Below are 24,690 nucleotides of genomic sequence, written 5' to 3' on the forward strand. Positions count from 1 at the left end.
AAAAATTATTTTGTTTTGTGTGTTTGCTGCCCTGGGCTCCTTCAAGAGAAAAGGTGTGATATTATTTTTGATAATGATGAAGCTGTCTGAAGGATCAGATGTTAGTATGAGATACACCCACGTCACCATGGTTTTTATGCATTTATTATATTTTTGTTAAGCTTATCTGATGTTATAAATATGTGAACATTTGGTCAGTTTGCTTGCCCACCCTTCAATGTTGCCCTGGCCCCTGCCTTATGAACACATTGGGGGTAAATCTTTATTTAAATAAACATTCCTAATTTGACCCTTAAAGAAATTTCAGACTTTATTGCCCTATCAAAGTCCTGAGGTTGCTGAATATTTATTCCCATGTTATGATAAATGTTTTATTTATACATATATAGCATACCTGGAGGTTTCACAGTTTAAACCCATTCCAACAAATACTGCTACCCCATTATGTTTCAGAGGCAGCACGCAGCGCCTCCTTCAGACCTCCCAGAAAATCCTACAGTTCTGACCTTGTTCTCAAACCGTCTCAAGTAGTAACTACCAACTGCCTCCTTTCTTCATATCTTCTATAGACCAAATTGGCACATTCCTTAGGATAGAGAGCAAAGGGGCATCCCATTCGGACATTTCCTGGCCATGGATGCACTCCATCAATAATCTTCATAACAGAAGAGAATCTATCAGGCTAACCATGTGACCAGTTTGGCCATTTTAGCAGTCTTGTCTTAAACACACAAGAATCACTGGATGAGAAGGGAGCATGGGAGTCATTTAGATCTACCCCCAAACCCATAACAAGATTGTGTTGGCCTTGTTTTTGTTTTTTAAAGCTAAGATTCCCAACAATCTTAATCAGATTTCAGAGCTTCCATCATCTATCAGGAACTGCAGCTTTATATTATTATTATTCAATTCCTAGTCCTCTTGAGTTTAAACATTTTTAAAAGCATTTCCTATGTTTATAGGATCGTTATTTTGTATTGTTATTTCTGCATTGGAAACCCTCACCATGACAAAGTAGTGATGTATGTGCACTTGGATGAATTTCTTTAATTCTCACTGATGAATGCCACGGGATTTCTGTGCAGCCTAAACAGATGTTTGGTGTGTTGTTGTTTTCAGAGTTCCACAATCAGCCTCCTTTCTCTCCTTGCTTGTTCCATTCACTCGTTTCACAGTTTTCTGGCTCTAGTATCTGAGTAACCAGCAATTACAGGAAGCGATGCCTCTGTGACAACTAAATGAAAGTTTAGAGTTTTGTTTTGATTTTTCAAAGAACAAATTGTGCCATTTATTTTATACCATACTGAGCTTCTGCAAGGTCCACAAAATCATCTGGAACATTATTGGCATATGACAGGAAGTGTTGTTTTGAAAAGCTCAGGCACCAGCCTCTGCAATTTGAAGGGGGAGGAATGCGGGGCTAGGAATAAATAACAAGGACTTGGGGCTTCAAATACACAGAGCTGGATCCAACTCTCTAGCAGCACAGCCAGACTTCTGTTTCCTCTCCTCACTCACACCCCAAATTTGTTCCAGAGAGTCCCCCAACTCTCTAAAGCTGAATTTGACAGCACACAGGAGAGGGGCTGGAAGGGACTTTAAAGGTAAAGGATCCCTAGATGGTTGTTGTTGTTGTTTAGTCATTTAGTAGTGTCCGACTCTTCATGACCCCATGGACCAGAGCACACCAGGCACTCCTGTCTTCCACTGCCTCCCGCAGTTTGGTCAAACTCATGCTGGTAGAGAAGACTCCCTGAAAAAGACCCTGATGTTGGGAAAGATGGAGGGCACAAGGAGAAGGGGACGGCAGAGGACGAGATGGTTGGACAGTGTTCTCGAAGCTGCAAACGTGAGTTTGACCAAACTGTGGGAGGCAGTGGAAGACAGGAGTGCCTGGCGTGCTCTGGTCCATGGGGTCACGAAGAGTCGGACACGACTAAACGACTAAACAACAACAAATATGCTATATGGTAATTTATGGACCTAATAGGTATCTAAAGCCATTTGCACATGGAGAATGTAGGCACCCTATATATAGAAATGAGCAAACCATTGATATTTTAGGGAGCAGGCCTGCAGGCGGGGCCCATTGCTTACATCAAAGGAGCCTACACAACACAAAAAACTGTTGCTATATGTAGGTTTTATTTTATTTCTTTTTTATCTTATATTTTGGAAATGTACACCCTTTTTTTCCCTTTAATTTTTTTGAGGGGCCCCAAGAGAGTGGGGCTCTAAGCTACAGACTGTTTAGCTTATACGTAAATCCGGCTCTCATTGCATCTTCTGGGGGACCGGATTTCACAGGTTACGTACCTATCGCGTAAATAGGTAGCCTTGTTTTGTCTAGCCTGCGTCTACCGCCCCTCTCAATTCGCTGAATGACACACACAGAGACCGAGTTCTAGTATTACCAGTTTATTATTATAACAAAAAAAGGGGCTGTTAAAATTCGAAGCAAGGAAAGCCTGCCTCTCCACTGCTGCGCCCCTCTGCGCAGTGCCCAGGTTGGCCAACCATCCCTCCGGAACGACGCGCCGCTTCTTCCTTTTATGACGTCAGCATCTCCCGGCAACGGGAGAGAATGGTTGCCTTGGCGACGTAAACAATATAGGAGAACAATGGCAAAGGCAGAACGTCGAGACACCAAATCGTGTCTCTGGTGCAGAAGTGCAGCTGCGCTTGAACGCAGGTGGCCGAAGGGGCTTTCCAGACGCCGCGATTCTTGCTTGCAGTTAAATGAAGCGTTTAAATGGGGCACATCTGAACTTTGTTTTCCTTCCTTGTATTTTTCACTTACGGTGTTGTTGTTTTCCAGTCGCAACTGAGAATTCAGGGTGAGTTATGCGCTTTGTTAAACCTTATATGCATTGGTGAGAGATAGGTTGATAGCTCTGAGTTGTCTGAAAGCAGGGAAGTCGACCGGCTAAATGGATGTTTTTTAGGGGAGAATTACTGTGACTTTCGCGGAAGCAAACCATATCCTCAAAAGAAACTAAACTCTTGTGGACTTTACTCAGCGGTAGCATTACACAGGCACACACATCCGCAAATATTTAAAGTTGAAGATCCAGCTGCCTGTGGAATAAGTTTCCCTTCCAAAATATTTACATCTATGGTCATTCATCTGCCTCTTAAATTCCCGTCAGGGGGTTTAAAAATATTTCCAGTGTTTTCTCAGCCCAGTTGCTGTTTTTGCTCTTGACAGCTGATTTATATATTTGTACTTTTAAGGACAATCTGCTCATTCAAAGCACCAATATTTTAATGTTTATGTTTTGTGTGTGTAACCTTTCTGAGGGAGGGAGAAATTATAGACCTCGGGGGTTCAGGTTGCTCTTGACATTTGTCAGTTTGGCCTTTAGAAGGCAATGCAATCTGTTTCATTTCTTAAGATTTTTACATTGTAACCTGGGCTCAGTTTTTGGGAAAGAGCAGGCCATACTGAATAAGCATCTTTAATCTCTCTGCTCTGCAACTGGTTAAATATAAATATAATATAAATTAGTTTGCTTTTTAAAAAAGGAAGTTAGCAGGCTGTGACTGTATACGGACTTAACTTGCAAGAAAAGCTACACCCTATGCACATTTACTTAGCAGTATGCCCTAAGTGACATTTGTGGAGAAGGGCTGTAGCTCAATGGTAGATTAAATCCTTTACCTGTAGAAAATCCCCAATTCTAGCTTCTGCATTTCCAGGTAGGGCTGTGAATATCCCTTGCCTGAAAACCTAGAGAGCTGCTGCCAGTCACTGTCAACCATACTGAACTAGCTGGATCAATTTTCTCACTCAGCATAAGGCAGCTTCTATGATCACATACCCCATTGAAAGAGTGGGTTTATTTCTGTGTAAACAAAGATCATGCAGCGTATCCCATTGAGCACAGTGGGACTTCCTTCCCTGTAAACCTGTTTTGGATTGTGTGCTGTATGAAATCTCACCATGCTACTGTTCCTTAATTAGTTATTATCTTAAAGAATTACCTCAAAGTATTATAATATGCAAAGCTAGTCTTGAAAATTAAGACTATCCCACAAATTATAGGATTGGTTCTATCAGATGTAGTGATTTACTTGTGGTTCAGGTCCTGCAAAGACTTTATGCACATTTCATCCGTAACTTTGTTCCATTTCTCTGACTTAACTTGAATCAATTCAAATAGCTTGGAAAGATAAGACCTGTAGCTGTATGAGTATGCAAGTTTCACCCTCATAATATTTTAGTTCACTTTTGGTACATAGATATCAGTACAATATAAAACAGTGCATAATGCATCCATGGGCATAGCCGGAGGGGGCAGCTGCCCCCTTGGATCAAGTAAAACAATAGAAATACTTATCTAACTGACCAATTATGTTGGTTCTGCACTCCAACAAAGTTCTTTCCCCACCACAACAAAAATCCTGGCTACGCCCATGAGTGCATCACAGACAAACAGAAGTTAAGGGCATTGGTCATACTGTAGTACTGAAAGAAGTACAGAGTTTTTTTGCATGTGATTTTTCATTAAGAAGGACCGTTCCTAAATGTTTCAGTGGAAGTGCTTGTATAAACTAAATGTTCACATATTGTAATAATAATTAATCACCAGGAAGAATAATTGCCTCAGCTGAAACAAATTGCAATTTTACATATTTGGGAGGAAGAAATTGTACTTTCTCTGCTTCTTTGAGATGGGAAAACTTCTTAATGGAAACTTTTCCCTCAATCGTAAAAAATTTGGGTCCTCCTATTCATTCAGTTGAGTGGGGCCCTGGCACAAATGGCTCTGATGGCACAAATGACTTTGTGGTGGTCCCTTCAGCAAGGCTGGGGAATCACTGCCTAATGAACATGACTACCCATGGCCCCTACCTAACCTTTGAAACCAAATCTCTGTTGCAGTGCATCAGGTCCTTTTAAGCTTGCCATTAACATGTCTAAAATGATTGTTCAGGCTTTTTGTGATTAATGTTTTTGGGTGCTTCCAGACAGTCACTATTTTGGGGTGGGATTCAGTCACATATCTGCAAATTCAGGCTGCACAATTGTAGTTGTTTGGGAGGTCTTGGGCGACAAACCCTCTTACCCAAAAGATCAGACATGTTGAAATAAGAGAAGCAATGAGGAAATGCACAGAAATATGAGGGATAATACATGCTTCCATGCAATGCCATCTAACTTCCCCACAAACTCATCCGAATGAATGCTCCTTAAATAGCCAATGCCATTTAATCTCCCTGCAAACTAATTAGGGTGGATGCTCAATAAGCAGATTGTCTGGAAGTGCCCTTGTGTAAGTTATGTACCTTTAAAGCACATTAAAAAACATTTTCTCCCTCAAAAAACTGGGCACTAAAGTTTGTAAAGGGTTGTTGTTGTTGTTCATTTCATTTCTAGACCGCTTTATATTTTTAAAGGCTGCTTGGAATTGCAATTTTCTGAGGGGTAAGCAGCAGTGGCCAGAATTCTTTGATGTGGGAAAATGAGCTTTGAATAAGCTTTAAATATATAGTGTGCACACAGCCTCAGTAGTAGTTTTTACTTGTCCCTCTGAATATTTATATATCAATTTTATTTTATTTTCCTACAGAGACTGAGCAACATAGGTGCAGTTGGCTCTTCCCCACTCGCCTGGCGCATCAATTCTGTTTTTCTGCTTATGTTCTAGGAAGTGAACGCAGCAAACGGTTTGGGGGAAGCCAACGTCCAGTGTAAACCTTACCCTGTATTTTATTAAGGCAGAACGTCGCCAACATGTCTGTAGTCTCTTTTGCTCGTTCAGATACATCTCTGAATGCAGAGAGCTCTGAAGCAACTTACAGTAAGTTTTCTCTTTCTTTCTCACCACCTTAGTTAAGTGGCTTGGCCCGTTTGGTTTGAAAACTCATGTCGTAATCTGAGGAGCTTCTGAAGAATACGGAAATCTCCAGGACGTAGACATTTGTGGGATATATATTTTTATACGTCTGTACATTTTGCCTCATATCTAAGGTTCTATCAAGGCTTACTTAAAAAAAAGAGACGGAATAGAAAGTAAGCTGGAAATCTGGGGCACTAAATAAAGCCCACGGGGACTTGGTTGGCCATTCCTGATCTGAACAGTCCTCATGGTGCAGGTCCTATCGCTTGAGCATTAGTTCCAAAATGTGAAGCATTACCCTCGCTTCCTGAAACCTCAAGTCTTTTTTCCAACTCCTGAGATATCCATGACTAAGAGTGGGATTGATTCTTATTGTTCCAGGAGAAAGACTGACATCTCGGCAAGTTGGGGATGTGTTTACAATTCCCTCAGTTCAGTCAGGTGAATCAAAACTAGGTAAGACAGTCTTGCAGATTTTTATTATTTCTGTTTTATAATTGCATATATGTTCCAGTTTTCCTATTAGGTTGTTCAAGCTGGCGTAGCTCCCCTTCTACCTTTTATCCCAGGGAACTCTGGGAACTGTAGCTCTGGGAGGTGGACATAAGGGTCTACTAAGAACTCTTAGCATCCTTAACAAACTACAGCTCCCAGAGTTCTTTGCAGGAAGCCATGGCCATTTAAAGCAACACCACAGAGCTTTAAATGCATGGTGTGAGTGTGACCTTTGATTACACAACCTGAATCCCATCTGCAAAATGGAGACAAGTCCAGAAGCAGCCTGGAGAGAAAGAGAGAGTGAAGGTGGAGATACCCTAATGCACATGTGTCCAACCTCAAGTAGGCTGCGATCTATTATTCAGCATTAAAAACTGGCAGTGATCTACCACACTCTCCCATTGTCATTGGGGGCAAGGGGTAAGGTGTTGGTGGCCAGAAAAAACCCCTTTCTTTCATTAGCACGGATTCACGATTGATTCCATCACCGCCTTCTATGTATTGCCCAAATGGAGGCGACAGCTGATTAAGCCACAGGTCGCTCTATATTGAGGAGGAAGAAAAGGCGCTCTCATTTTATCCAGCCTTATCTCGAATTCAGAACATCACCACCCCACACCCCAATTTCCGTTGCTCTCTAGGGGGAACGCTGCACCCTCTCCCCGTCACACGAGTGCAGTCCTGCAGGGCCGTCCAGCCGAAGGCGGCCTCCTTAGTAGAGTGACATGAGAGAGGCGCATGCTCCAGAGCTCATGGGACCGCAAACGAAGGCACAAGTCTGGCCTGGGAGGGCGGAGTGCTGACTGACTCCAGCTACAAAAACAGAGGCTGTTGAACATTGATATTATTGTTGTATCTTTGGTCTTAGATTTTGTGATTTATGTGGAAATTGTTTCCATTTGGTTGTGTACTTTTTGATATGTTTTATTTATTGTTTAGGACTTATTTTTGTAATTATGTAAATCTTGTCATGTTGTGGGCATGGTCCAACTATGGAAAGTTGGCATACAAATAAAATGAAGAAGAAGAAGTCTCTCCCTCCTGCAGCTGCTTTGCAAGCCCCATTCAGCCCGCCGGCTCATGGGGTCACAGAAGCGGAGGCGCAGCTTATTCCCTCCCACAGCCGAGCCCCGGCTGTGAGGGAGGAGCAAAGCCTGCCTGGCCAGATTGTGATCGATGGAAATCCATTCAAGGATTGATCTGTTGATCCTGATCGACGCCTTGGACATGTCTGCCCTAATGCATCTCCATCAGCATGCCTGATGTGGTCCTGAATTGCACTGGACTTGAGGATGGTCAGGATCAATCTCATTCTGGCCTGCAAAGAAAGCTTAGGCACCAACTTTGCAGCAAATATAAAGCAAAACAAGAATACTACTCAGTTGCCCTAAAAGGGATGATGGGAATTGTAGTTCTGAAACAGCTGGAGGGCCAAGTTTGGCCATGCCTGCAAAGAGCCATTAATAATTTTGGGGTTTTTTGTTTTTGGTTTTTTTTTTAAAAAAGATTAATCTTCCTCAAATGGGGAGAAACAATACTTGTGAAGGGGGGAAATACTTTGTTTTTATATGCTACATGCATATAAAATACAAATATTGGAATGTTGTATGTGAGAGAAGGGGAAGTCTCTTCTCAGGTGGTTCTTACCACCTGATATTCTTACCTGCTGCTTTGTTAATTGGGGGTGTATGCAGTTCTACTCCATCAAATGTTGCTGTGTTTAAATTGATTTAATCCAAGCAATCGATCAGCTAAACATTGCAGCATTGCAATTAAATACAGAATCTTTCAGGTGTTGGGGTGCCATCCATCTGTGGTGGCTGTTCCACACATGCAGATCAGCAATTAGCCTCATGCAAACTTTTTCCCCCTGAAGGGCAGCTGTTCCCCCCGCCCCCCGCTTATAACTTCCTGTTTCTTGCAGCTTCTAGTCCTGCCACAGACTTTCAGTTAGACAAGAACCCGTTTAAAATCCCTTCGGATATTGATATCTTCTTGCTGCGAGACAGGCAGAAGGAAAAGGCAAGAGCGGTATGTACCAATCACAGGAGGTTCCTGGAGGAAATCTTTCTTGACCACAAGCAGTGTAGCATTATTGTTATTGTTTATTACATTTCTGTCTCGCCCAGAGGCAAAGCAATGCATTTTTAAAAAATTAAAATAAATTAACACAATTATAGACCATAGGGTCAGGAAGCAAGTTGCGGGAACAATGCGTTCACATGCTGCGATTTTGCATATATCCAGGGAAATCTCTAAAATGAGGCTCTGAGCTCCTTGGAAAGTGAGCTGGACACAAATGTTATAAATAAAAAGTGCTCATAAAAAAACAGAAAAGAGCAATCCAACTGATCAAATTCTCTTCTTTTTTTAGGGCAGATAAAATAAAGTACCTCTCTGTGCAGTACGAAATTAGATTCTAGAATATGCTGCCCTAAAATGTAGCGATAGCCACTCATTTATAGTACTTTTAAAAAGGGCATTAGCTGAATTCATTGAAGATAAATCTCTCATCAATTAGACATGAGAGCCAAGTAGAACCTCCATGTTCAAAAGCAGTATACCTCAGAATACCCAACATGTTGGGGAGAAACTATGGGAAAGGGCTGTTTCCGAATCTGGAAGTCAACAGCGCTGAGGTAGCCTGAAGTGCTGGTCTTGGGACTAGAAGCTCAGCGCTGAGTTCTGAGATCATCTTTGGGCTTGCTGGATGACTTTAGGAGATGGACTGTGGCTCTGTGTCTTGGATGCAAAAGATCTCAAGGTTCGATCCCCAGAATCTCCAGCTAGGACTAGAAAAGCCCCTGGCGAGCAGCTGCCATTCAGTGCTGACAATATTCTGGCTTATTATAAGACAGCTTCCCACATCCCTATGACTTTGCAAGTAGAGCTATAGGCATGTGAGAATCCATATGAGCCATCACCTCTGGGACACCTTTCCCCCTTTACATTGTCACAATCAGCTCAGGCTTGAGCCCACAACCAATTTATGCTGTCTGGACATTCCTTTCCCCCCATAAATAGTTTTTAATTTAATTTTAGAAGTATAAAATTATAACAATATCAAATACATACTCAGATTTAGAGATTTCTATGAATCTCCAGACTTCCTACCATCCCCTGCAAGGGTTTTATTGTCATCATTTACAACTGCATATTATTTCATCATCCATATTTTAGGTCTATCCACATTATCCAAAGTCTTTGGTACATTACGAGTGGTGCTAAAATCCTGCTAATGTTTTCATTTGTTTACAGTGGTCTCTTAGATAAATTATAAATCTTTCCTGTTCTTTCTTGAAGCTTTTGTCTTCTTGGTTCCTGAACTTTCTGGTCAGTTTTGCCATTTCGTCATATTCCAACAGCTTAATTTGCCTTTCTTCTCTGGTAGGGACTCTTATCTTCTTTCCATCTCTGGGCTAACAGCATCCGTTAGGTGGGTTGTTGCATACATAAAAAGTCTTTTCTGCTCCTTTGGAATCTCGGTACTTACAATTCCTAATAAAATTTGCTGTCTGGACATTCCTTATCAAAATAGGCATTGGCTGTTAGAGGATGGGCAGTCAGATCTGATTTCAGCAGAGGGTCCATTCATACCTGTTCCCCTAGTTGGTCACCATTGGCCACCACCACCCATTCAATATATATATATATATTCAAAGCAATCTTGGAGGTTTCTGAAAAGTGGATGGAGCTATAAGCCTACCCCCTTTTTACCCTTAGGAGCGAGAGCGAAGGAAGACTTTGAAGGTTCACGAGAAGATGACCTGCTCCACCCTGCAAGGTGCCAAACAATCTGGGTTCAAGAAAGAAATCCAAATGGAAGAGGAAGCGGAAGACAAAGAGTTGGCTGCAGAAGCAGAGCGCCTGAAAGCTCTCCGAGAAAGCATCTCTTGGAAGATAGCAGTCACTAAAGGTAGGGTTCTTTACAGAAAGCGTCCAGATCAGGACACAACCAAGAGACTGACAGCAGTTTGAGTGACAGAACACACACTGCTTCAGGCTACAGGCTCAGTTGCTGACACATCTCCAGTAACAAAAGACCTCAGGCAAAAACAACCCATGATGTGCAATTGTGTGCATGTTTCTCCAGTATGTTTCATTTTTCAAACCTAAAGCAGCCATAGGATGTTGCAGTCTTTTGTAAAGGAGTGCCCCAGGGTTTGGGCGTGCGTACACACATGTGCTTGACCCTTTCCCTTCCAGCTTTTTTTCCATTCAGAATTGTGGGCACCTGCTTCCACAGAGAGAAAAGCAACAGTGGGTTAGGGGGCAGACGCTCTGTGGGGGAAATATCCATGAAGCTCAGGGGTGAGGAACCTTTGTTTTAATTCCGAGGGCCACATTCCTTTCTGGGCAACCTTTGGGGGGGCCGCATGAGGGTGGGCAGGGCTAGATGTCAAAGCAGGCAGAATGCTGAATGTGTGTTTAATCCAGGCATCCCCCAACCTGTGGCCCTCCAGATGTTTTGGCCTACAGCTCCCATGATCCCTAGCTAACAGGACCAGTGGTCAGGGATGATGGGAACTGTAGTCCAAAACATCTGGAGGGCCCAAGGTTGGGGGTGCCTGGTTTAATGCTTACGCAGCAAGCTGATTTAAACGGGTACTTACCCACAACCCTCTCTGTCCTCCATCCAGAAAAGAAAGAAGCAGGTTCAGAGTTCAAGGGCATATTCCCACCTTGGCAAAAATGCTCATGGAGGTTGTGAAGCTGCTCCAGTGAGGGGTGTAGCCTTGGGAAATTCTCAAAGGTCAGATCTAGAGGCCAGGGCCTGAGTTCCTCCACCTCTGATCTAGCTGGTTGTAGACTCTTAGTTGCAAGTACATCTCAACTTCTTGGGGAATTGATACTGATTCTTGAAACTCTCTGAACACAGCTTTTTTGCACATGGTCTGCCTTTGCTTCGCAGCTGCTTGTTCTGTCTCTGCTTTGCACAATTGTCTCTCTCCCTCCTGCCTTCCTTTCTTTTTCTAGACCAGGTCGTCGAAAGAGAGACCATGCACGACTACATCAATCAGAAACGGCAAATGTTCTTGCTGCAGGTATATGGCTTCAGCTTCGGTGGAATTTGATTCTGAGCCAGGGGAGGGCAGCAGTCGAAGCAATGGGCTTGGCTTCAGGTCCCTGCTCAGTCATGGCGCTCAGTGAGTGGACCTGGACAGGCCAACTTTAGAATGTTGTGAAGGTATAATGGAGGGAGACTGCATACATCATTGGAGGAGGAAGAGCAGGTCACAGTTGTGATCATACATGTTCTTGCTAGCTTTTTTCCTACAGGGAGACTTTCATGTGAGAATAGAGTTAGATATAGTGGCTACTGCTGGCATCTTATAGTGGTACGATCCTGAAAGGACTGTACCATGTGCTTATTTAATTAGCTAGGGTTGCCATACATCCGGAATTTCCCAGACATATCTGGAATACTGCAGTTGGAAGTAGTGTCAAGATGGAAATCGCTAAAAAAAATGTCTGGGGAAATCCGGACATATGGCAACCACTGTCGGAGGAATAGGGGTGCGGGGGGATACGCCCGCTCTGGATGCCATCCCGGGGGGGGTGACATTTGATTTATTTTGCATGTATATGCCGCCTTTATCTTCCAAGAATCTCAAGGCGGTGTATATGGTTCTCCTCCTTCCAATTTCATCCTCACAACAACCCTGTGAGGTAGGTTAGGCTAAGTGATGGTGACTGACCCAAAGTCACCCAGTGAGCTTCATGCCTAAGTGTTGTTTCGAACCCTATCCTATGTCATTATCTGCTGTTCCCTATGACCTCTCCTTTGCAGGCCCAGACAGAATTGATCCAGCTCTAGGAAGCAATTATTTCACCTTGAAGAAAATGTATTTGATTGGGTCTCAGTAGACTTGGGGTATAGACTATGGACTCCCTACGTGACTTTGGGGAGAGAATGCAATCTTTTTGCATTGCATTTCTTTTCATACGCGACTTTAAAGGGTTGCTGAGCTGAGTCAAGAATCGTAACAAACGCAATTCAGCAAGTCTCCAGTGTGGGCCAGTAATTTTTCTCTTCTTCTTGGCCTAAATTGCAGTATGCTGTAACGGTAAAGAAAGATGAGATCCAGAAGCTGGAAAACTTGGCCATTGAAGAAGAAGCAAAGCTGGAAAAAGCCGAGGAAGACCTTGAGAAGGATGCCGCCATGTTTGATGAATTCCTGAAGGAGAATGATAGGAATTCTGCACAAGCCTTGAAAATGTAATGCTGGAATTTGGACTCCATTAGATTGTGTGTGTGTGTGTGTGTGTGTGTGTGTGTGTGTGTGTGTTTTCCAATATACCCCCAGTGTTTCCCTCCCCAGAATAATATGGGAGAATGGTGGGAATCAAATTGGGATTTGGAAACTGAGGAAGACGTATGGAATAGACTGTGGATCAAAGCCCCGTATAAATCTATTCCGGCATTGACAAGAGAAAGAGCCCTCAAAATTGCACATGGCTGGTATTTAACACCTAGATGTCTAGCTTGTATAAAACCCAGCAGCTCTCCTTTGTGTTGGAGAAGGTGTCCCACTATTGGGACATACAGAAATATGTGGTGGGAGTGTTCAAAAATAGAAAAATTCTGGGAACATGTCTTTGCAGAGTTATCTTTGATTACATGGCAGACAGTTCCTATGTCTGCAGGACTGGCATTGCTTAATTTGTACAGTCAGGACTAAACAAGAACTAGAAATAAAAGAACTGACCACGGGAAGAATGACCATAGCCAGAACATGGAAAACATTGCAATGTTGACCATGGATAAGTGGTATGAAACGGTCTGGCAGACAGCTTTGTTGGAAAATCTAACATGGAAACTGCAGGTAGAAAGAGGCTAAAAGAAAAACTCCTACACCGTAGGGGACAATTTTATTGAACACACAGATAGTGAGGCACATGGGGGGGGTAGTGTTTGGGGTGGGTAACATCGTTTGGAATACTTGAAGTATACATTTTAACCTTTTAAATCGTTGCAGATATAATGTATTCCTTCCTTTCAATGAGATTGGAGCACAAGGTGTGTTGTTTTATGGTTTTTAAGATCATGAGAATGTTTGAAATATATGCTGTGGCAAATCATCTATTTTTAAATGGAAACAAGAAACCAAAAAACCAGGAACTAAACTCCATATCAAGACTGAAGATGCCCGGAAAGGTGCATATGGGTGGGATTTTAAAAGGCCCCACATATCCTGCCAATGACTGCACAATCAACGGCAGCACAAGTTTATTATGAACTCAGTCCTGCTCATGCCTGCAAGTTTTTCCACAGGGTCCAGCATTCTCATCCAAATGCCACCCCATTCCCACCCTACTCCACAATTTAATCCAGATTTACAATGCCCATTTATCAGATTTCCTGTGGAAACTAAATCTGGATTAAATGGAGAATATGGGGTGGGATTCTGAAGATGCAACTGCAAACTTACATACATGAGCAGTGCTGAGTCCAGATAAGGCTGCCAAGCAGAAGAGCCCTGTATGGACAAGGCTGAGCTGGGAGGACACGGAGGAAAGGAAGCTGGAAGAAGCTTCTCCCTCTGTCTCTCTCTGAGCAGCTGCATCTGGCTTTTCAGGGAGAAAGACCTTTAGTCCCACGCTGCTTCATCCCCTGCTGCTGTTCTTCAGGTAACTGTTGTTTTGATGCCTTTTTCTTAGCGCCGAAAAGGAAACCAAAGCCAAGCTGGAAAAGATCCTTGAGATCCGAGAACTGACCGCGCAAATGATGAACATCCAAAGGTCAGAATTGATTGGAAAATATTTGGAATTATTGTCAGTTATAGTAATTTTTTGTAATACCCCAGAGGCTATTTCTCCAATCCTGCAAAGAGATCTGCACTGGTTGCTGATTTGCTACCAGGCCAAAGTGTTATTGTCACTATACATACTTGGGGACCCTCTTACCTGTGCGATCGCCTTGCCCTCTCAACCACTACAGTCTGTGGAACTGGTACCACATAATACCCATTCCACATCTGTGAGAAATCAACTTTTGACATGACACGAGGCAGACAATAATTTGATTAATCTGAAAAACTTGATTTAGGGAGAGTTTTGTTCCCCCGCCTTTATACGCGGGAGGTCCAACTCTGGCTGTTCCACAGCTTTCCCAGTTGGGAAACAGCAGCAATGTGGTGTAACAGTCTTCTTTTGAGGTAAAAATAAAAAAATTCCTTCCAGTAGCACCTTAAAGACCAACTAAGTTAGTTCTTGGTATGAGCTTTCGTGTGCATGCACACGAAAGCTCATACCAAGAACTAACTTAGTTGGTCTTTAAGGTGCTACTGGAAGGAATTTTTTTATTTTGACTATGGCAGACCAACACGGCTACCTATCTGTAACTGGTTCTTTTGAGGTAGAAAGTTTAGTAGTTGCTGAAATGAAGCAGGCCCCTCTGTGGCTTTGCCTCTGCCAAGAGACAAAATACATGGGTTGAAATGGTCCAACCCTGGAAGCTTTTCCTCTGGGCAGCGGTGGAGTGAGCCGATTGGGTGCCTGGGGCGGGGCGCATGCCCTTGGCCCAGGGGCAGGGCCAGCCGTCCATGGGGTTGGGGCCAGCCGCCCACAGGGCAGGGCGAGCTGGGGCAGGACATTCCATGGGGCCTCTGAGGAGACTGCCTGCCTCCTCCCACTAGCTGCCCTACAGCTGAGGGGGAGGCAGAGGGAGGACTGTTTGGGGCAACATGGAGCCTGTGGGGGCCCAAGCCACTGCGTGACTCCCAGGAGAGATGCGTGGCTCAGGTGCACTGCAGGCCCTGCGGTGAGTGCCGCCCACCATTTTGTCACCCCCCTCAGCGGTGACACCCGGGGCGGCCCCCCTTTCCTCCGCCCCTGCCTCTGGGCAGAGAAGACTGCAAATGACTCTGTTCACGGTGACTGGAACCTAATGGAACTTCTCCTCCTCTAGCGAGATCGCCAGGTTTGAAGACACTATGCAGGAGTATGTAGTATTCAAGGACTTCCTCTTCCAGCTGTCCCCCAAAGAGTGGCGGGAGGAATATGAAAGAAAGCGAATGAAGGACAAAGAAAAAACGGTGAAAATTGTACCTGACAAAGATTTCCCACCTTCCAAAAGTAAGAGCTCCCAGCAAAGGACTGTCCATTGTTTGGGCACATGTGCACCTCCCATTTTATGGTTGTTTATGACAGATTAGCATAAAGGAATTGGGGAATAAGGAAAATAATCAAGCCAAGGCTAGATACTTCTCTGCTTTTCTTTGAGGGGGTTCTTATTTTATGCTGGCAGTTTAAAATTGGTAACACTTCCTTTTCTAATTAAATACTAAATGCTGCATTTTAGCTGTTTGAAAGCCTTTTGTTAGAGACCAATATTGTCAGGAGAAGTACCGCTGTCTTCAGTGGTGCTTCCCCCCAGCTTTTTCTGCAGAGAATTTCATAAATGATACATGGTTGATTAAGGATGTAGAAGCAGCTCTCCTGATCCCATGCTATCCACAAGACCACCCTTTGCTAGTCTGCTATCCTTATATGGTCAGATGATCCGAATAAATTTGGTATTATTTAGTACTCTTCTTGTGGGCATGGTTGTAGGAGCCCTTTTGCTGAGCTTCTGTACTTCAACATTTACCACCACTGCACATAGCAGAACAAGGAGGATTTAACAGCAGACGGAAACCAGTAAAGGAGAGTCGATTTGCTATCCAGGGGCAGGCAGTTTCAGTCTGGGTGCCACAACTGGTGAGGCCCTGGCAGGGCTGGTGTGTACATTGAACAACAGGGACATAGGTGGCACTGTGGTCTAAACCACTGAGCCTCTTGGGCTTGCCAATTGGAAGGTCGGCGGTTCGAATCCGCATGATGGGGTGAGCTCCCATTGCTCTGTCCTAGCTCCTGCCAACCAAGCAGTTCAGAAGCAAGCCAGTGCAAGTAGATAAATAGGTATCGCTGCGGCACAAAGGTAAACAGCATTTCCGTGCGCTCTGGTTTCCGTCATGGTGTTCAGTTGCGCCAGAAGCGGTCTAGTCATGCTGGCCACATGACCCAGAAAGCTGTCTGTGGACAAATACCGGCTCCCTTGGCCTGAAGTGAGATGAGCGCTGCAACTCCATAGTCACCTTTGACTGGACTTAACCATCAAGGGGTCCTTTACTTTTACCTTTACCTACATAAAAGCTCTCTCATGACACACCATTAGGCTCACCTACCTGTCAGAAAGTCCTGTGAGCTGTAGCGGTAAAATATGTATACACCTCTACTCAGAAGGAATCCCCATTGAGTTCAATTGCATGAAATGTATTTGTCTGTATAACTTAAGGCGCATTTTCCCTTCTCCTGCTCAGGCCGGGACTGGCAGCAAAGGAGGAAAAGCCGATCACTGCCAAAGCATTCCAGTTTTGACCTGTCTGGAACAGATTTGAGCTCCTCCAGGACTCAAAGCCAAGTTTTTCCTAGAAGGGACTCTCTTAGGCTCAGCCAGGTGTCTTCAAGGCAGAACCTCAGATCCCAGCTTGGCAAAAGATCGTAAGTGCAAACGGGGAAGGAATTATAAAGGCAACATCATTGGCCCACATACAATCATGCCTGTGATTTAAAAAAGAAATTAAAAAGTAAAGCTCAGTCTGGAGGCCCTGCCCAGAGGTGCCAGGTTGGCAACTCTTGGTGAAGTGATGAGTCTGGTAAAAAGTGGCACACAGGACAAAAGAGAACTTCTGTAGTGACAAAATAGCTAAGGGAACTAACCAATTTACTCTACAATCCTACACTCACTTACCCGTAAGTCTAATTGAACTTAATGAGACTTACTTTTGAGTAAGCTAGTATAGGCTTGCAGTTAATTGCGACACAGTAGAACCTCGACTTACGTTACCCTCGGGTAACGTAAACTTTGGGTTGCGAAAGCGGCAAACCCGGAAGTATTTTTATGGGTTTCACCTCTCGCGCATGCGCAGAAGCACTCTACCGCCGCGCATGCACAGAAGTGAGATGCGGCTGGACCTCTGGAACGGATCCTGCCCGCAACCGTAGGTACCACTGTCTTTTGTTTTCATTGTGTGCTTTATTTTCCGCTGTTATCGCTTGCCACAAGCTCTTGAAAGGGGAAGGGCTAGAAACTGATTTCTATTGTATTTTTAAATCTCAAGTTATCCATTGTTATGGTCACGTTGTGCAAGCATCTAACTTAGAAATAACCTTTGCAGGAGCATTGCAGGAGACAGGGAAACTCCAGAGGCTCCATCTGATGATGATGACGACGACGAGGTTAGTAACCTTTAAACCAACATATTGAACGTATTCTTTTTGATTTACAAAATGGGGGTTTGTTGCTTGTGGTTTGTTTGGCTTACTCAAAAGTAAGTCTCATTAAGCTCAGTTAGACTTACTCACAGGTAAGTAAGTGAGCGTAGGATTGTAGTGTAAATTAATTAGAGCCCTGAACTATTTTGTCCTTGAGCTAAATAAAGCCTAGCGAGACTAAATAAGGCATAATACTACAGTTTGTATTACTTGGTAAAGAGTTAAGCACAGTAAAGCATAAGGTTACCAAGCAAGACCCTTGGACAACAATGGACACGGCCTCTGACAGCCCAGGTCTGCAGCATCGCAGGTCTGAGTTTCAGGATCTGAGCTATATTGGGGGGGGGGGATGAACCAATTCCTATGCCCCACAAATAACCCAGAAATGCCTTTTAACTGGCCTTAACATTCCTTGACTATCCTGATGACCGTGGCACAAAAGCAGCAGTGTGAGAAATGGACTCGGCCTATTTTAAAAGGATATCCAGCCAGCTGGTCAGCTTCTCATTTTGATCCTCCCTTTTAGCCCACCACTCGTTTCTGCTAATTACCGTATTTTTCACTCTGTAAGACGCACCAGACCATAAGACGCACCTAGTTTTTGGAGGGGGAAACCAGAAAAAAATATTCTGAATCTCAGAAGCCAGAACAACAAGAGGGATCGCTGCTGTGCAGCAAAAGCAGCGATCCCTCTTGCTGTTCTGGCTTCTGGGATAGCTATGCAGCCTGCATTCACTCCATAAGACGCACACACATTTCCCCTTACTTTTTAGGAGAGAAAAAGTGAGTCTTATAGAGCAAAAAATACGGTAAATGCTGACTACAAAGAAGCCATACTAACTCCTGCAAAGGGTAGGTTACAATAGGATAATAGCAATGCAAGACTAGGGCCCAGGCCTAGGCATCAGACCGAAGCATGAGAGGGGCAATTGCAGGCATCAGTGTAATTCAGGGGTCAGCAAACTTTTTCAGCAGGGGGTCGGACCACTGTCCCTCAGACCTTGTGGGGGGCCAGACTGTATTTTTTTTTGGGGGGGGGGAATGAACGAATTCCTATGCCCCACAAATAACCCAGAAATGCATTTTAAATAAAAGCACACATTCTACTCATGTAAAAACACGCTGATTCCCAGACCGTCCACGGGCCGGATTTAGAAGGTGAGTGGGCCAGATCCGGCCCCTGGGCCTTTGTTTGCCTACCCCTGATGTAACTCCTCAATATATCAAAGGTGTATTGGGATGCACGTTTTATTTGCAGCAAAGGAGAACATGCATGCTGTAGTTAACCGTACAGTATCAAGGTATCAATAGACTCATCTCCTTTGCAGGAGCCGGTGTTGTACTTCACAGATCCACACCAACTGCTGAATCTGTTCACTGAGTTGGAAGAACAAAACTTGTCCCTAATTCAGAATTCTCAGGAAACAGAGGAAACCCTTGATGAACTTCGGCATACCTTGGCTAATACGCGGAATAAAATGTAAGTGATGAAAGGACGCTGCCCACAGTGAATTTGCACAATACATAGAGGCTTTTGCATCGTGAGTGGTTTCCAATTTATATCATCAAAATCTATTCTGAGAAGCATAGACAGGAAAAAGAGACATTTCATAGGACATATGACCAGTTTCCCCATTAAACTTTGGAGAGGGGGTGTTTCTCTATGATAGAATCCACGCAACATTCATTCATCCAGTGCCGGATTTAGGTATAAGCTAAACAAGCTATACCTTAGGGCCCCACACTCTTGGGGGCCCCAAAAAAAATTTAAGAAAAAAACTGAACGTACGTTTCCAAAATATAAGATTAAAAAAACCCAAATAAAATAAAACCTACATACACCAACAGTGTTTTGTGTTGTGTAGGCTCCTATGATGCAAGTAATGGGCCCCGCCTGCTAGCCTGCTCCCTAAAATATCACTGGTTTGCTCATTTCTATATATAGGGTGCCTACATTCTGCATGGACTGGTTGCAGGGCAACATGTGCAAATGGCTTTAGATACCAATTAGGTCCATAAATTACCATATAGCATATATTCAACAACACAAAAAGCGACAATTTGTTGTTGACAAAGGACAGCTGGACATATGAAGGGCCCCATTACTTTCAGTAGCTTAGGGCCTCATCAAACCTAAATCTGGATCTGCATTCATCTCATGAAGACCTTGTATTAGGATTCCCATGCTTGAATAATAGAGACGTCATTTCCCCATACCAAAAGAATCCAGATTATCTAATACCTGTTTGCTAGGAAGCTGAATGTAAGTGAAGTTTTATAGTTAACCTGCCTATAGTTATTGCACATGATTAGCACATGGTGTGAAAATAATGCATATCAAAACTCCTTTTAAAAAAAAATAAAAATGTTTTCTTCTGGACCAGGGACCGTGAAATAGAGCAACTGAAGCAGCTTACAGTCACTCTTCAAGCCAACATTGTCAAAGAGGAGGAGACTGCAGCAGACCTCGAACTCAAATCCCGAGTCTTTTCCTTTGGAGAATACAAAGCTGAGGTTCAGGTATGTATCTGAATGAAATCGATGACTAAACAACCTTGGCCAGGAGAAGAACAGATAACATGTGCCTGGAGATTGTCGCTGACGGGAGCTTGACACCTTTTTCTCTGGTGTGGGGGGAATAATACCGGAAGTGTTACTCTGGAGGAATTGCTGCAGAAGGAATGTGGCCGTTCCAGTCCCAGGTTCGTGGAGGTTAATACTGACTCCTGCCCGCAGGACAAAATGTTGGTGAGCTTGCATCGAAAGGTGCTGGAAGTCTACCGGCGCTGCATTGGGGAAAACGAGGCAAACCTGGGAACCCTGCAGATGCTGACTGTGATTGAGCACCAGCTGGACGACTTACTGGAGTGCCTGGAGAGGATCCCTCCAGCCAAGATAGAACAAGCGGAGAAGGCCAAGGAGAAGGAGCGAAGGATGAGGTCTGACAGGGGCCGCCCACTTCTTCGGGGAAGGGGCAGAGGGCACATTTGGAGGTTGGGGGGAGGAAAGTCCTGTGGGCACCAGTCACAAAATGGCTGCCAAGGCATAATACAAAACAGCTGGGGAAACAAACCCAGCCAGATGGGCGGGGTATAAGTAATAAATAATTATTACTATTATTTAAAGGAGAGAGACAGCACCATCACTTCCAAGGGGGAAAGGGCACCTCATCACCATGCTCACTCAAAAGAGAGAAGCTCTTTGTTCTTTATTCAGAACAGGAGCATAGATGATGGTGGTGGTGGTATTATTATTATTATTAATTATTATTATTGACCCAGCCACTCTGAGCGGCTTCCAACATATATAAAAACATAAGAAAACATGAAATATTAAAATGCTACCCTGTACAGGGTTGCCTTCAGTTGCCTTCTAAAGGTTTTTTAGTTATTCATCTCCTTGACATCTGATGGGAGGGCGTTCCACAGGGCGGGCGCCACTACTGAGAAGGCCCTCTGCCTGGTTCCCTGTAGCTCCACTTCTCGCAATAAATATGGGCATGTTTAAGGAGGTGGGTTCAATGTAGGAGAAACTGAGCCAGTGCAAATAAGATCTGAGCAGGAAGAGCACACCTTCCGTCTTCTGCATTGTGGATTTACGAGGGCGTATTTCCTGGGTACCATTCATGGATGCTATTGCAGGTACTAGTGAGCACCCTGGCACCTGCAGGCACCATACTGCCTTATTGTCTCCAGTCCAAGTGAGAACATATAGAAAACTTGACCTGTGATGGAACCTGTGCTGTCTCTGCAAAGGAGGCAAGGCCTGCCAGATACTGTTAGTTGCTTGTCAGTCCTACTGTTTAAACAGTAAAACTAAATCAGTTGATTAATTGCACCAATTTATTAAAAAAATGCAACCTGAAAAATAAAATTAAGGCACAGAGAAAAAGTTCACCCCATTTTTGAAGGCTGAACCACAGCTGCACAGCTCAGAAACTTGTGGCAGATTCTGACTTAAAACTTTGAACTACCTCTGTTCAATTTACTTGGACAAGAGAATGTGCCAATGCCCAGTTTTAAACTGGGATTCAAAGCACAGGTGCATAGAAAATTGTTCGCTTTCTCCTTCTGGTAGCAGCTGTCTTCCTCTGATAGACAGGGGCTTTTGTCACAGAACCCCATAAAGAGGCAATGGGCTGTGGCTCAGTGGGAGAGCATCTGCTTTGCATGCAGGTCAGTTTTGATGCCCAGTGCCTCCAGTTAGGGCTAGCAGAGAAGCCGTGTCTGAAATTCTAGGAGAGCTGCTGCCAGTCAGTGTAGACAGTACTAAGCCAGATAGGCCAATAGTCTGACTTAGTAGACTTATTCTTAAGGGGCTGCCAGCAAAAAAAAAGGGGGGGGGAATTGGTCCTGTTTTTGTGTGTACATGGAAGCACATGGCATGGAAATGCCTGAGTCCCAGTCCTTGTGCCAATTCAACTTAATAGAAATCTAATCAGATAAAGTTGGCTTACATGACGTGTACTTCTAGCCCTTAATCTGTTTCATTTATTTTGCCAGGATGAGAGAAGAAAAGATAAGGCAGCAGAGGCTATTACAGGAAGAGAGGCTGCAGCGTGCGCTGGCAAGAGCACAAGCTGATGTTAAGAGAAAGGTAAATCCAGCAATTGCAGACAACTGGTCCTTGTGCACTTCCTTGATTTCAGAATTGCAGCCGGCGCACAAACCTTTCTGCTCAGTCTCCTTCTGTAAGCCCAGTTCCACTAAGCGGTGGCTATAAAAAAGACAGGGCTTTTACTGAAACACTGCCTACCTCTGCCCATTGCTTGGAAGAACAAGGGATGTTTGCCCAAAGAAACTTGATGGGCAGCTTCACTTGCTACACGTGCACTTAAACTTACTAAGAGGTTGAGCACTCAGCAATTCAACAAGTTTTCTTTAGGCTTGCCGAGAAAAGCGTGGGTTGTTGCACAGGGTAGTGGAACAGCCTGAGAAGGCCCTCGGACATCTCCGCTATGGGCTATCCCACTTCCTTCCAAGGAGCGTGTAAAATACAGAGATTGCAGTTGCCTATGCCTGGGATGGACTCAAGCAGCAGTGGTGATGGTGAGAGTAGGTGGAGTAGTAGGACAGTAGGTGGAGCCTGAGCCAAACGGGATTCCTGCATTGCAAGGGGGTTGGACTAGATGACCCTTGGGTCCCTGCAAACTCTACAATTCTATGGCTATGCTCTGCCTCCATATTCAGAGCTCCTGTATTTGCGAAGATGAACAATAGAAATCTGCCTGACTGGGTGTTACATATTTTACTTTGTAATGCAGAACAAGCTGTGCTGACCAGGCAAAGCTATTTTTAGCAATTTGGGAACCAATAAGAAAGGGGTGAACTTCATAGAAATGTTCTGGGAACAGCTGATTGACTGATCTTACTGTTTTTATAAGGCAACCAAATGTTTGTCCTCCTTCCAGTTGTTTTTTAAGCACCTGGTAGCAGACAGGTTATCTTCTCTTAGCACCTCAGCCATTTACTGGGGCCTATGCTGTATGTGGGAATGTGCTGTGAACTTGTAGCTTCTCTGCTGCCTGCTCCTTTATCAGTTATTAATCCTTTAGAGACCTATCATCTTATGCCATTATGCTGAGCTCACACAGGAGCTTATGAGGGGCTTTGTTGAAAACTCCAGAAGTATACAATGCTCACTGGATCACCCTGGGATGTGCTAGTTGAAAACCCTGTGCAGTTTTAAGAACAGTAGGATCTTTGAGGTTGAAAAAAGCAGGAGCTTATCACATCCACTTAGAGCAGTCTCACCTTTCACTTTCCATCTGCTGTTGTAGTTTGTAAGGCGCTTTCATGAGAAGCTGCCTCTTGAGCCAGAGTAATAGGAATGCAAAGCTGGACATGCTGATTTGGCACCCCTTCCCTCCCCCAATAAACCATGGCTGTAAGGTGGTGTAGTGCCAAACCAGCTTGGGCATATGGCTGAATGGTGCCATTATGGCAGCAACAAACTCAAAGAACCCACTGTGGTGCTCCGAGTTCCTATCTGCCCTTAGCTTGTTATTGTGTGGTGCTTTCCATTACAAAAGATGTGGTTGTAGCACAAGGACAATTTTGTCAACTTTCTCTTGCAAGAGTTGCTACCTCAAAGATAACTTCTGATAGCACTATGCTAGTGCCAGACCTCCTCCTCCCTTTTACATGCCTCCTAAATCAGGTGCACTCAAGAATAGCAGCAGCATCTTAAATTGCAGCAAAGTGCTAACAGGATAATGAACCATCTACAGAGGGTTATTGGGTGGTTTAGGAGGCAGTTGCACCACATACTCTGGGAGAGGGGAACGTAGAATTAAGACAATGCAGCATCCTGCAGATGTTGCTGGACTCCAACACACAACATCCCTGCCTGTTCATCATACTAGCTGGAGCTGGTAGGAGTTGGAGTCCACCAACATTTGCAGGGCCACAGGTTAGCCACCCCAAGGATAAAGGTGCAGCCGTGCATCCTTTCTAGAACTGCCACATGCGTTAGCCCTTTTGTTTCTGCTCTTTCAGAGAACCATAGGAAGAAACCACACTGGTGGTGGTTCATCTTTTTCTTCTGCAAAAAAAGCAAATACTGCAGTTGGCTCTGCTTTTGCAGATGTACTTTTTAAATGTTTTGGGGTTTTTTAAGTACACTTAGAGCTTATGATTTCGGTAGTTTTAAATATCGCCATTTGCACACCACACATGAAAATTACTAAGGGTTCTTCTGATGCCTGTCTTTAATGTGTCTTTTAGTCTGGCAGAAGGTTGGTATTCCGGTCTGAGCCTCCTGCCTACAAAGAGAAGGAAGATGAGGATCAAGGACTCATAGACAAGGAAAAGGAAGAACTACTCTACTACTTTACTTAACAGCCCTAAAACTGTAAGAAATGGTGGAGAAATGTTTTGGTAGTTAGTACACTTTATCAATAATTTGTTCACTACTTTCATCCCATTTCCTCATTCTGGTTACATGTACACCCCCAGTAATGCAGGACAGACTACAAGTCAGCTTGTATACTGCTTTTAGTTGGACAATTCAGTTTTGCCTTTTTGTAAATAAAACTGCTTTTTAAAAATCTAACAGGCCACCATGGTTAGCAAGAGCAAGCAGTCCGATG

General features: G+C 44.0%; 1 protein-coding gene and 1 long non-coding RNA gene across 3 annotated transcripts; one reads left to right on the plus strand and one right to left on the minus strand.

Moving 5' to 3' along the window:
* Nucleotides 1-955: 955 nt before the first annotated feature.
* LOC310702070 lies at nt 956-2,451 on the minus strand. Its single transcript, XR_014523194.1, has 2 exons — nt 2,317-2,451; nt 956-1,234 (listed from the first exon to the last, which is right to left on the minus strand). It is a non-coding gene; the product is annotated as an uncharacterized lncRNA (long non-coding RNA).
* A 155-nt stretch (nt 2,452-2,606) lies between these two features.
* Nucleotides 2,607-24,653, plus strand: CFAP100 (cilia and flagella associated protein 100). 2 transcript variants are annotated; one of them, XM_083492204.1, is made up of 17 exons: nt 2,607-2,837; nt 3,700-3,833; nt 5,652-5,804; nt 6,225-6,299; nt 8,266-8,372; nt 10,065-10,257; nt 11,319-11,386; nt 12,398-12,561; nt 14,004-14,084; nt 15,253-15,419; nt 16,646-16,826; nt 17,504-17,564; nt 18,929-19,080; nt 19,985-20,120; nt 20,337-20,539; nt 22,103-22,196; nt 24,326-24,653. In XM_083492204.1, exons 3-17 carry the CDS (start codon nt 5,738-5,740, stop codon nt 24,437-24,439), a joined length of 1,863 nt encoding a protein of 620 aa, XP_083348330.1. In that variant the 5' UTR covers nt 2,607-2,837; nt 3,700-3,833; nt 5,652-5,737; the 3' UTR covers nt 24,440-24,653. The 2 variants fall into 2 exon arrangements, with proteins under 2 accessions (XP_083348330.1, XP_083348329.1); XM_083492203.1 differs by lacking the exon at nt 3,700-3,833 and having other exon boundaries at nt 2,627-2,837.
* Nucleotides 24,654-24,690: the final 37 nt, after the last annotated feature.

This window comes from Podarcis liolepis (genome assembly GCF_965112155.1).
Source record: "Podarcis liolepis genome assembly, chromosome: 2".
Classification (NCBI taxonomy): Eukaryota; Metazoa; Chordata; class Lepidosauria; order Squamata; family Lacertidae; genus Podarcis; species Podarcis liolepis.